The following is a 13,017-nucleotide window of genomic DNA, read 5'->3' on the forward strand; positions in this document are numbered from 1 at the left end:
CTGCATTCGAAGTGTCCTACTCGCTTTTCTGAAATGAGACAGCCTCGATGACGTATGCGGCCGACAAATGTGACCTTCGGAGGATGCAGCCTTTCAAATGAGACACAGCCAATGAGGATTTTAAAGGATTTTTAGACAAACTCGGTAATACATCCTTGATTTAACATACATAAATGACATTTTGGTTTGCTGGACAATTAAATCAGAACAAAACTGAACTTGAGAAAAAATTAAACAGATTTCATAGGGCTCTTCATTTGTTCGATAGCTATTTTCGATGTTGCTATTTTTACTGCACATATATTACAAGAGCAATACCTCAAAGTCAGTGGATATCATTGAATTTCTTAACTTGCTGCTCCATCTAGTGGACAAAATCAGTAGTGCATCCTTTATCTGTCATTTACAGTTGAAATAAATAATATTTTTATTTGCTGTTGACAAAAGGAGATTGATTAAATTCAGCACATGTCCTCAGAGTATCCTGGTGTCTGTATGTTTTAAGTTTTGTCATGTTTGGACCTTGTGCATACAAATAAAGGCATAGCAGTAGTTAAAGTTAAAACCCAAATAATTCATTGGCTTATACATTTGAAGTCAGAAGTTTACATACACCTTAGCCAAATACATTTAAACTCAGTTTTTCATAATTCCTGACATTTAATTATAGAAAAAAAATCCCTGTCTTAGGTCAGTTAGGATCACTATTTTAAGAATGTGAAATGTCAGAATAATAGTAGAGAGAATAATTTATTTCAGCTTTTATTTCCAGTGGGTCAGAAGTTTACATACACTTTGTTAGTATTTTGGTAGCATTGCCTTTAAATTGTTTAACTTGGGTCAAACATTTTGGGTAACCATCCACAAGCTTCTCACAATAAGTTGCTGGAATTTTGACCCATTCCTCCAGACAGAACTGGTGTAACTGAGTCAGGTTCGTAGGCCTGCTTGCTTGCACACGCTTTTTCAGTTCTGCCCACAAATTTGCTATCAGATTTTGGATCAGTGGCTTCTTCCTTGCTGAGCAGCCTATAAGGTTATGTCGATATAAGACTCATTTTACTGTGGATATAGATACTTGTCTACCTGTTTCCTCCAATATCTTCATAAGGTCCTTTGCTGTTGTTCTGGGATTGATTTGCACTTTTCGCACCAAACTACATTCATCTGTTTATAGAACATACTATTGTTTGTATAGATGAATGTGATACATTCAGGCATTTGTAAATTGCTCCCAAGGATGACTTGTGGAGGTCCACAAATTTTTTTCTGAGGTCTTGGCTGATTTCTTTTCATTTTCCCATGATGTCAAGCAAAGAGTCACTGAGTTTGAAGGTAGGCCTTAAAATACATCCACAGGTAAACCTCCAATTGACTCCAATTAGTCAATCATAGGCTAATTGCCTAAAGGCTTGATATCATTTTCTGGAATTTTCCAAGCTGCTTAAAGGCACAGTTAACATAGTGTATGTAAACTTCTGACCACTGGAATTGTGATATAGTCAATTAAAAGTGAAACAATCTGTCTGTAAACAACTGTTGGAAAAATTACTTGTGTAATGCACAAAATAGATGTCCTAAATAACTTGCCAAAGCTATAGTTTACTAATTTGAAATCTGTGAAGTGGTTAAAAAAATGAGTTTTAATTACTTCAACCTAAGTGTACGTAAACTTCTGACTTCAACAGTATCTTCGAAACAATTTGACAAATCAAAAATCCAAAAGCAGTTTGTGGTCAAGATGGTCTCTAGATGATACATGCAAAATTTGAAACAAATCGGACAAACAGCCTAGGAGGAGTTTGCAAAATAATTTTTTTAAGAAAATCCAGAATGGCTGAACATTTTTAGGGGCAGAAATAAAATCAGAGATATACGTTTTGTTTGTCTTGGCTCAAGGAATCAGAGGAATTTTGATTCTAGCCCTTATAGATAATAAGTTATTAGAAAAAATGCATATTAGCTCATTATAACGCCACCTTGTGGACAATTTTCACCAAATTTGATAAGCAGTCTAATTTTGGCGACCTCTAAGTGCACTGTAAATTTCGTAACGATCGGCCATTATCAACGCAAGTTATTAGCTGCTGAAATTTTATTGGCTGCTGGCAGCCATTTTTGTTGATTTGTCAAATCATTTTGTAAGGATATTTTAGCACGTGACCCAGAGATGATGCATGCCAATTTTAAAATTTTCCACTCAAACGGTTGCATAGTTATATGGAATCTTTAGCTGTAGTGCCCCCATTGGTGAAATTGGATGAAACTTTGCATGTATCCTCAAAATGTTCTGATACCAAAGTATTCAAAGTAAAAGTAAAGTTTGGACTTTGCGTTCAGAAGATATAGGCCATTAAGTAAATGTGGGCTAAGGCCAAAGAATTAATTAGCTAATATATTCTAAACGATCTGAAAAATCGGACAAACGGCCTAGGAGGAGTTCACAAAAGTAAGGTTTTCAGACAATTCAAAATGGCAGAATTTTTTTTGGGGTGGACATGAAATCGGAGATATACTTTTTGTTCATCTTGACCCAAGGAATTTTGATTCTAGCCATTACAGTTGCAAAGATATGAGCCAAAATGTAAAGGTGCTTATTATAGCACCACCTAGAGTTGAATGGGGGTGTGTTTATGTGCTTGAGTAGTGGGGGGGGGGGGATTTAGGATCATCCTGCCAAGTTTGGTGTCTGTAGGACTTACGGTTTTGGCTGCCCATACACTATTAGGGCAGAAAAAGAATAATAATAAATATAGGCGCAAGCAGCGATTGTCGGGGGCCAAGCACATATGGTGTCCAAAATAATCAAATTTGACAGAAAAGATCCTGTGGATAGCTATTTTAGTGTGACATTTCAATTGCTTTGAGCACAGTTGCAAAATGAGGATTTTCTTAAACTTGGAGTGTTCGATTGTCTATGTGTACAAAGTTTTGTTAAGTTTGAAATTTGTGCTCACAAGATACAGGCTAATTAGTCATTTTAGGCTACACCCCAAAATGTATTTGTTTATATCTTTGGAACATTTTGACATCAACTTTTTGTCAGGAGGGTCTGTAGATAACGTATACCAAGTTTTGTATGAATTGGACAAACGGCCTAGGACAAGTTCGAAAAAGTAGGTTTCTCAAATAAACCATAGTCGTAGAAAACATTTGTTGCGGAAATGGAAAATTATGTGACTTTATGATTTGGGGGCACTGATAGATTCAGAAAAGCTTTAGAATTTTATTCTAGCCTATATGGTTTGAGGAGATATTAGCAAAAATGTAAATTAGCTAATTATAACAACACCGTGAGGCCGATTGTCACACAACTTGATATACTGCTTCATATAGAAACCCTGCTTGTGTATAGTGAGTTTCTTAACCATCAGCCATTCCCAATATGAGTTTTTAGGTGCTGAAATTTGATTGCCCGGTGGCAGCCATTTTCGTTGATTTGTCGAATAGATTTTTTAAGAATATGTTAGAATTTAAACCAAAGAAGATGCATTTTTTATTTGAACTTTGTCACTCAGACGCTGCGAAGTTATAACAGTTTACTTGTTGTAGCACCCCCTAGAGGCAGAACTATACAGACAGATATCTTTGGAGCGATTTGACGTATCATTTGGGACCATCCTGCCAATTTTGGTGTTTCCACGACTTTTGGTCTCTGACGCCCAGACACTTTTAGGGCAGAAAGAAATATAAGAAAAGAAAAAGAAGAAAATTAGTACTACTAATAAGAAAATAATAAGCGAATAATAATAAAATACTTATTAAAAAATCAGTACGGACACAATAGGGTTCAAGCACCTTCGGTGCTTGGACCACTAAAAATCAGTACGGACACAGTAGTGTTCCAGCACCTTCCTTTGGTAAAATAATTGAAACTAAACTAAATAATAATTTGAAATTGAAAACGAAATAAAAATTAAACTGAATAAAACCCCAAAAGTATAATAACCTTGCCGTCTGTCTGTCAGTCTATCTGTCTGTCTTTCAGTCTATCTGTTTATATCTGTATTTCTGTCTAACTGTCTGCCTGTCTGTCTATCTATCTGTCAGTCTTTCTGTCTAAATAGCTACCTGTCTGTCTGTCTGTCTGTCTATCAAGCTGTCTGTTTGTCTGTCTGTCTATCTATCTATCTGTCTGTATGTCTTTCTGCCTGTCTATCTAGCTATCTGTCTGTCTGACTGTCTGTGTATCTATCTATCTGTCTGTCTGTCTATCTAGCTATCTGTCTGTGTCTGTCTGTCTGTCTAGCTATCTGTCTGTGTCTGTCTATCTATCTATCTATCTATCTGTCTGTCTGTCTGTCTGTCTGTGTGTCTTTCTGCCTGTCTATCTAGCTATCTGTCTGTCTGACTATCTGTGTATCTATCTATCTGTGTGTCTGTCTATCTGTCTGTCTAGCTATCTGTCTGTCTATCACTCTGTCTGTCTATATGTCTGTCTATCTTATTACTTGCACATAATAAAGATGAGAACAGAAATGCTGGGAAAGTAAAATAAAAAAGAGGGAGAGAGAAAAACCTAAAGGGGCTTTCACAAAGTGCTTTTCTCAGCTTTTAACAGAATGTTCTTTTAATGTGCTTTCAGTGGCATTATGCGGCATTAAAAAAACATGATAAGAATCAGGTGTCTCATGAGGTATATCTGTAAAAAGACAATGAAGACCTGTTGAGTTTGATATTAAAAGTCTCAGTAACTTCAAAGATTTATTAGGCTTCTCTCACAGTGAGCCACTAGGGGGCAGAGCCATCCAAATCTCAGAACGGATAATTGACAGCATGAGGGCCGCAACATTGGAGATTGGGGTTTGTTCCAGGAGAGAAATTGAATGTGACACAACATAATTAAGTTGACTGCAGCATGGAAATTTCACTTCTTTGATTTTGATTACAGTTTTATCCTAACTGCATAATGTATGTTCCCTCCCTCATAGTGAATGTGTCAAAACACTGCAACAGGTGGTACTTCAAGCGGTAATAAATCTGCCCATTTCACGGTGCTTAATTTGAATATCAGAAGATTGACAGTCAATCTGCACATTTTATGGTAGTTATTTTTAAAAATATTCCCGTCCCGTTTAAAGAAGTAAAGAGCAACAGTAATTCAGCGGACTATATATGGTAAAGCTGACATTAAATGGATCAAGTATGGCAGAGATTGGACGATGTTTTTTTATTTTTTATTTATTTATTTATTTTTTACCTAAAATACTGATGAAAAATGTCTGACCTTTGACAAATTGACAAATGCGGTTTGATTGACATACCAAGGGGTGAGATGAAGGGGAAAAAATAATATAAGTACATGGATTTTTAGCAACCTAATGCATTGTACACCAATGCAAAAGACACAATTACTAAGTAGATGGATCACTAATGTGCAAATGGCACATTAAATGAGAAGCGTTACAGAGCAATGTTCAGCGTGGTGGTGAAATAATTTACAACTGCAGCACCAATACCTGGCAACTATTACAGCTGATTGGAAACAGAAGCAGTGTGCTTGACTCAGCAATGAAGCAGGGTGTCCAGACGGTGTGTTTCATGTCTGTGTTGTTTTGAGAGGAGACAGTTTGTACTTTTGGGGAGGCACCAGTTGCACAGTGAGAGTGGATCTGTCTCGCGCGCTCACAGTGATGACACTTTTTATATGTGCCCGACCTGACACAGTCACATCTGAAGGACGAGGGTGGAAGACGCTTTTTAATATTCATCCCGTGTTGATTTGTGCTCGTTTAAGGGCTCTGTGGTGACTATGGTGGAGCTGGAGAAGGAGGTTCTGCCGCTGCCGCCGCGGTACCGGTTCCGAGACCTGTTGCTCGGGGACTGGCAGACGGACGACAGGTAGAGCAACTTGCACTCTTCATCCACACAACCGTCTGTTTATTATGTGCTTTACTAATGACAATGCGCCCAATTTAAATAGCTGTGCACTTGGAAGCAGTATTAGTATTTGCAGTGTATGCATCAGTATAATATTTCTTGTTAGTAGTAGTGCGTAGCAATATTAGCATGTGTATTAATGATAGCAATAGTATAAGCATTAGTGTGAGTATTAATAGGATAAATATATAGTAAATATCGTAAGTGGTTAGTACATTAGTACAAATATGGTGGGCAGTACTTGTATTTGTAGGCTCTGACTATAAGTAGCTACAGGTATTAGTGTTAGTATTTTTATGAGTATAATTATGAGTATGTACTGATTATTATACACTCTGACTGAGTCTCAAAACCTAGGGAGCATCTTGTGATGCACAAAAACTGTCTATATATGCATTTCATTAGGTTTTGAGACTCAGCCTCTGTGTTTATCCTCCCTAATATAGTTATTTCATGTAATCTGGTCACACGTTGATCTTTTTGACTTGCTCAACAGCCTTTTTACAGACAGCAGAAAAGATTAATTGACAAATATTGTCATATATGTATGCTTCCGTTAACACTTAATTGCATGGTAATTTTCCCAAACACTCTTACATATTCGGGTCTTTAGAGACCCGGCACTTATATCTATCAAATACAGATGTACAAAATGCCCAGATAGACAAGACAAGTCTAGACAATTAGAAAATATTAACACAAAATATATTTTGATGTTTTATTTTTCATAAATTAAAGAGATAATGCAACAAATCAGGTCAAATCTAGAACAGGATTAATTATTTTCACACTGAAAAAAAGACCCTATACACTTTTGGTACTTAAACCATTATTTTTATATATATAATATTATTATAGATGTTAAAATTTTTATAATTGTTGGAATTTTGATTTTTTTTTTTTTTTTTTTTTTTTGTGTGTGTGTTACACTATTTATAAGAGATAGATTGAGGAATACTAAAGAGGTTTGGGCACAATTCCAAAAAATGGATAAGGTATGGGTGTGGAATGAGGTCCCGGGTCCCAAAAGACCAGAGGTATGCGTTTAAGGGTTAACTAGCCTACATCCAGTAATGATGATGAAATAGTAAATGTTACTTACCAGATTTGTTTTCATTTTGTACACTTTTGATATTATATTTTTCAGTTTTTTTTTTTTTTTTTTACAATATGTACATTTACATTTAGTCATTTAGCAGATACATTTATCCAAAGTAGTGTGCATCCACACCACTAGGTGTCACTGTAAGTCCAAGTTGACACAAAGACAAAAGTTACTGAGTGCACCTTTAAAAGCCATTTGGCGGATTGCACTGAAAATGCAAACCATGTTCGCCTAACAAAATTTGTATTTGATAATTTGTCAATTATAGCAAATCTGAAGCATTATTTCTCCACTAATGTTTTTTTCATCATATCAATTCCCTGCTGAAAAGACCAGCATTGCTGCATGGGATGCTGGTGTACTGGTGTCCCCACTAGACTTTAATACTAGCTTAACCAGCTTCATCTGAAAGACCATGCTGGTCAACCAATTAGACCAGCACCAAACTAGCACTAGCCAGCATAAACCAGCCTAGACCAGCATTGGAATTGCATGCTGGTCTTTTTAGTAGGGTTTAGCTGTGATATTATCGTCATATTGTGAGAAATACAGCAAATATACTTAAATATACACATGAGCCAAATATACTATTGAGTGAGACTAATGGAAGATAAAAATCTGCATTTTATGCTTGGCACTCCGTTGCTAGGTGAGGAATGAAGACCAAAACACTTTAGTCCTTTAGAAAGATAAGAATGAGTTTTCTCACTCGCCTCTGGTCTCCCTGAGTGGGTGTTTAAAATACACTAATTGGCGAGAGCTCATTCATAAAGGGGTTAAAAGTAGGGGACATGTCTTCGTAAATGGTGGAACTACTTCAGGTAATAATTTCTCATATGAAAGAGCCTCCGATTGACGGTTTCAGAGGGATCTAATTACTGAAATCATATCTAATCACTCTCACCCACTGGGGATTGATTATATTATTTGCTTATCAGAGAGTGTGCGGAGGTGGCAAACAACATCATTAAAATATATATATGTTTTGTAGTAGAGAAGCTTGTTTCCTATACAGACAACCCAATGAACACACTGAATAAAGCTTTCAATCCAATTCTAGGCTGTGTGTGTGTGTGTGTGTGTGAAACATTATACTGTTCAAAGTGTCTCTCTGGGTATCTCATACAAGGATGTCTGGCTCCTCTGGCACTGAATCAAACAGGAAGACCTCAAAAAGGGCAAAGTCCAAGTTGGCAAATCACTTTATGCCAATGTAAACAGACTGCGGGCATTAACATTCCCATTAACAGGCCATTTTCCTTCTGTAATGTGATGTTTTTGTGGGGCGGGACTTCATTTTATTATTTAGGGATTGATTGGTTTGTGAAAAGTTTGCATTTCATATGATAATAGAGCCAAATCTGAATGCAAGTTTGCTAAAACAATGCCTTAGTACAGTTAGTAGCTACAGTAGTTGTCTACTGGTGAACACTATTCAATAACCAGGATGGCCTGAGTGACATCAGCAGAAAAGGAAAGTCATTTCAGAGGAAGAGAACAGTATTACATTTTGATAAAAGATTACAAAGACAAGAAGTGCACTGATGAATCGTTCAAAATAAGACCAGGAACCTAGAAATGTCGTGCCATATTACATGTTTGGCTGCAGTTTCTCAGTTAAATGTCCAGTGGGGGGAGCCAAAAGCAAGTGAAATGGTGTCATCAGACAGGTTTTAAGGTGAATTTTGGATGGAGGTTTTAATGAGTAAAACATACCTCCCTTACCTAAAACTTTAACCTAAACCTAACCGATAGTGTCCAAAAACAAAATGAGAAATGAAAAGCACATTTTTTGAAGCAACCACGTCATGTCATGTTGATTCTATGACACATTCGGCTCACATGTCAGCTTGTGTGCTTGACTGGTCTCTAACTGCAGTCTTCCGAGTCCAAAGTCAAACACTCTATCGGGTGAACTACTAGGGGTGTAAATCGGACGTTTCATCAGGATACTAACTTATATTGATTCTCTTGGCCCGCTCTACGTTTGTCATGAGAGCTCGCTTTTTAAGGAGCGCCCGGTTGATGCACTTGCACAGATCCTGTCAAAAGGAGCTCGCATTTTGCGGCACGTGTGCACGGATAGCAGAGTGCAATTTGGCTTCACAGACCCTGCGCACATCCTTGTCCCACACAAAAAGCGTATTTAGCACTCATAAAGTGAAATGAATGTAATAAGGTTGCTTCATTGCCTCACGCAAATGCATACGGATGTGGCTGACATGAGAGTATTAAAATAAAGGTACATCTTATAAAAATGTCTATATCGATTTTTACGCATTGTATCGATAACATTGGTTCGTTGGTTATTGGATCGATGCAATCGATCCAGAACGATGAATCGTTACACCCCTATGAGCTACTGCGTAAGTTAATCACACTTGAATAAGTGTGTCAATGTAGGTGAGTCTGTAATACAAGTGTTCAAATGTATCGTTTTTCAAATGATGCGTTTAGAGTAAAAGTGTTTCATGGCAGTGTGTAAGTAATAGTATGAAAAATAAGTGTTTATAAAGTCTTAATCAGCCGTTGTAGTCATGATTTGTGTAAAAGTGAATAAAATGTACAGTTGTTGTAGCGCCTCTAGTGTTAATTTCACCAGAAAACTGTGACAAAACATATAAGTCGGCACATAAAAGTCAGTTTGCAAATAATGTAGTTATAGTAATGTTTATTCTGAGACTAGGTTGGTTTATAATGTTGCAGCTGTCAAGCAGTTTGAGGAGAAACTTTAATGTCGCTTTAAGGTAGAACATTCTCCAACATGATCACACGTGAAGTTGGCATAATGTTTCTGATAGTATGCTGATGAGCTGACATGCAGCATTCTTATCAGACATGTTTGCAGTAGTTTCACTGTGTTCACAGCGCGTTGCATCTGCTGCGTGGGAGACTAGGGTTCAAAGCCAGGCAGTAACCATGTTTGAATAATCAATGATGAGCATGATTCAGAGGTTTCACTTTTCCCTCTAACATTACTTTTTTACTCCACTAATGGTTAAGGTAAGGTTTGGGTTGGGGGATAGCATCTATGACTATATGCTTTTCTCTTCATTGTATAACATCCTGTAAAGCTGAAAACAACTTGCTTCACTACTTGCTTTTAGCAACATCTCCTGGACATAAATGGAGCTCACATGTGCCCATATACCCTATAACACTTACCACTTTGACCACTGCGGGCAGTGTTTCGAAATTTCGGTCAACGTATACCGATTTTGCCAAAAGAAAAGTTGGTCTACTCTTTCCGATTTCACTGTGAGATCAGGCTGCATCCTCTGTAGAATTTAAACAGGTCAAATAAAGTATATTTGGTTGCATAATGAAAGATTGTTTTTAATTTCATCTTTAAAAAAATACTTCACCCAAAAATGAAAACTCTGTGAAAAAAATAAAAAAGGGTCTTGTAAACAGCTTAAAATGTTTTACTGTATCAGGATAATCATAAATTATTGAGAAATACACCGATTGGCACACGTAGATTTTCGCCCATTTCCCCGATTTCGCTCTTCATGTAAACTGCTGATACAGATAACTAAGGTGGTGGAAAAGGCAGATTACCGATTAATCGGCCATTAATTTTGAAAATCGATTTATTGAATGTTAAAAAAAAGTTCTTAGTCTTTATTTACTGTGACGGACACAGAGGCTTCAAGAGTCCAAAATGAATAAAATCTCAGATGCAGTTCATTGTGCAACCAAAATCAATAATGACCAGAAAAAAAATGAAGATTTGGTGCATAACATGGCACTTTTAACTACCAGGGACTCTTATTTTCTGTATATTAGTCTGTTTATAGTCTGTGCCTCCATCTCACACAAACACACAAGGGAAACAAAACATGCACTTTTACAATCATCTACGATATATTACAATACAAACACTATAAAGTAAACATTGTCATATTGGCTAATAAATACTGCATAAGCAGTAATTTATTAACAATTGATCATCATTCATCAAAAGTAGATCATAAGGGATCGCTTGTCAAAATAGTGTCGAACAAAGGTGTTATAACTAGGGATGTGCGGAACGACTAATTTCACTGGTGTTTAAACGAAAATTTTGGAGTTGACTAGTCGACTAGTCTAAAAAGAAAGAAACCCTCAGAAAACAGTAAAAAAACATTGTGTTTTTAAGCGACCCGTTTAAAATACTTTAAAACCATACCTCGGGTCTCTAAAGACAAATCCGACGCTAAATTCCACTGAAAAATTGGCATTTATCTGTGATATGCTTGACTTGCATTATCATAATTGTAGGCTACATTAAATATAGAACATTACATGCATTTAATGAATCAGCGTTAGCAGATACATGCATAATTATTGAAAACAATTGAATGAATAGTGCAGGACCAATAGAGCAACCCTTATAGCCTGCTCTAAATGGAAATCACCAAGTAAAAGTAACTTAACATAATAAAAAATATAATTATTCCATTATTCACAGGTAAGCCAAATCTATGAGAGAGAAAAAAATGCGCTGAAAAGTTGCGTGTATTTCATGATGTGCATTAGCCTATGATCTAATATAACAGCTGTTCGGTTAAGAACGTGAACCAAGAACAGTTATGATATAAAAAAAAGAAGAAGCTAGGATTGAAAAAAAATAGTCCTGTGAGAAATTTTCAGTAAACCTATATTGTTCTAAACGTGATGTGCACACAGAATACAAGGGTTTAACCCATAGAAGCAGTCGGTACACATAGTTGAAAATAGACTTCTTGATCAGTAGGGTAAAAATTATTTGCATACCTAGCCTAAAATAGTCATTTTCTAGGCTACTTACTCAAAAGCATACATTTTTGATGAACAAAATTAACATGTCAACATGATGGGGCCTGATTCACCTAAGGCGATTATCCTGCGCTTGAAAAAGCCCGCTCGGTGGGAAAATAACTTTTAAGCACGCACAGATTTAAAGACTCAAATGTGAAAACATCCATAGCGACTTGCAACCCAACGTTTTGGAAATCCGCTTCCCGCACCACCACCAAAGTGATTTCCATAGCTACTTTCCTGGTCTTGCAAGAGGACATTTTCCTGCACGCGCTGCGAGTGAGAGAGGGAAGAAGCACGCATACGGTGAAATAAAACTTTGTATACATCTGCTCCAGATATCCTCTTTTTTAATAATATTTGTATTATTAATTATATATAAAATGTGTAACATTAACATGACAGTAATTTAAGCGCAGACTTTGTAATAATATAAAGCCAAACTTATATGTGTAAAAATGCTGAACTGTTTAATGGGGAAAAATATTGACCGACTAGTAATTCCAGTGTCGACTAGCAGCGTCAGTACAGTTTAGTCGACTAATCTCGCACATCCCTAGATATAACTGTAGAATCCTCCACAGAGGAATATACCAAAAAATAAAAAATAAATAAATAAAAAATATCAGTAGCTATCGGCACAGATTTTTACATATAACCAATATAAAACCAATATATATAACCAATAAAACTGATATATCGGTCGACCTCTAAACACCTTTACTGGTGTGCAAGTGTTGTGCACGTGCCTGTTTAAGCTTTGCTGTCAAATTCAGAGAAGTATCCAAGGATTTTAAACATAATGTAAACACGGTTTTCTTGATTTGCCGTTTTTTGAATAAGCTGATTTTGTATTGTTAGCAGCGCACTGATAACACGTAAAGGCGCTTGATAATGTTTCGTGAGGCATGCGAGAATCTGCATTTGACATCATTGACATCCATTGACATAACTAAATAACAAATAAAATTTTGTCATGTTCATCACACAAAGCTATCAAATGGCTTGGAATATAGCACATTCATTACAACTACTATGTTTCGTTGGTCTTTCCTTTTTGAAATTTGGACAGTCGTGGTCACTATGAAGTGACACTGTATGACAAAAGCTGTGTAAACAATCTTCAAAAATTACCCTTTTTTGTTCCATGGACAAAAATAACAATGCATGTTTGAAATGACATTAGTGAGAAAAAAATTATGACTGAATTTTCATTTTTGGGTCAACTGTTCCTTTTAACAGGCAACATT

At 36.4% G+C, this 13,017-nt stretch overlaps 1 protein-coding gene across 1 annotated transcript in view; it reads left to right on the forward strand.

Moving 5' to 3' along the window:
* Positions 1-5,752: 5,752 nt before the first annotated feature.
* Positions 5,753-13,017, forward strand: part of LOC127452257 (potassium channel subfamily T member 2-like) — a 164,359-nt gene continuing 157,094 nt past the window's right edge. The window contains exon 1 of the mRNA XM_051717602.1: positions 5,753-5,841. Within this exon, the coding sequence (XP_051573562.1) occupies positions 5,753-5,841 (89 nt within the window). The remainder of the gene's footprint in view (positions 5,842-13,017) is intronic.

Source organism: Myxocyprinus asiaticus, chromosome 14 (genome assembly GCF_019703515.2).
Source record: "Myxocyprinus asiaticus isolate MX2 ecotype Aquarium Trade chromosome 14, UBuf_Myxa_2, whole genome shotgun sequence".
In the NCBI taxonomy this organism is placed as follows: domain Eukaryota; kingdom Metazoa; phylum Chordata; class Actinopteri; order Cypriniformes; family Catostomidae; genus Myxocyprinus; species Myxocyprinus asiaticus.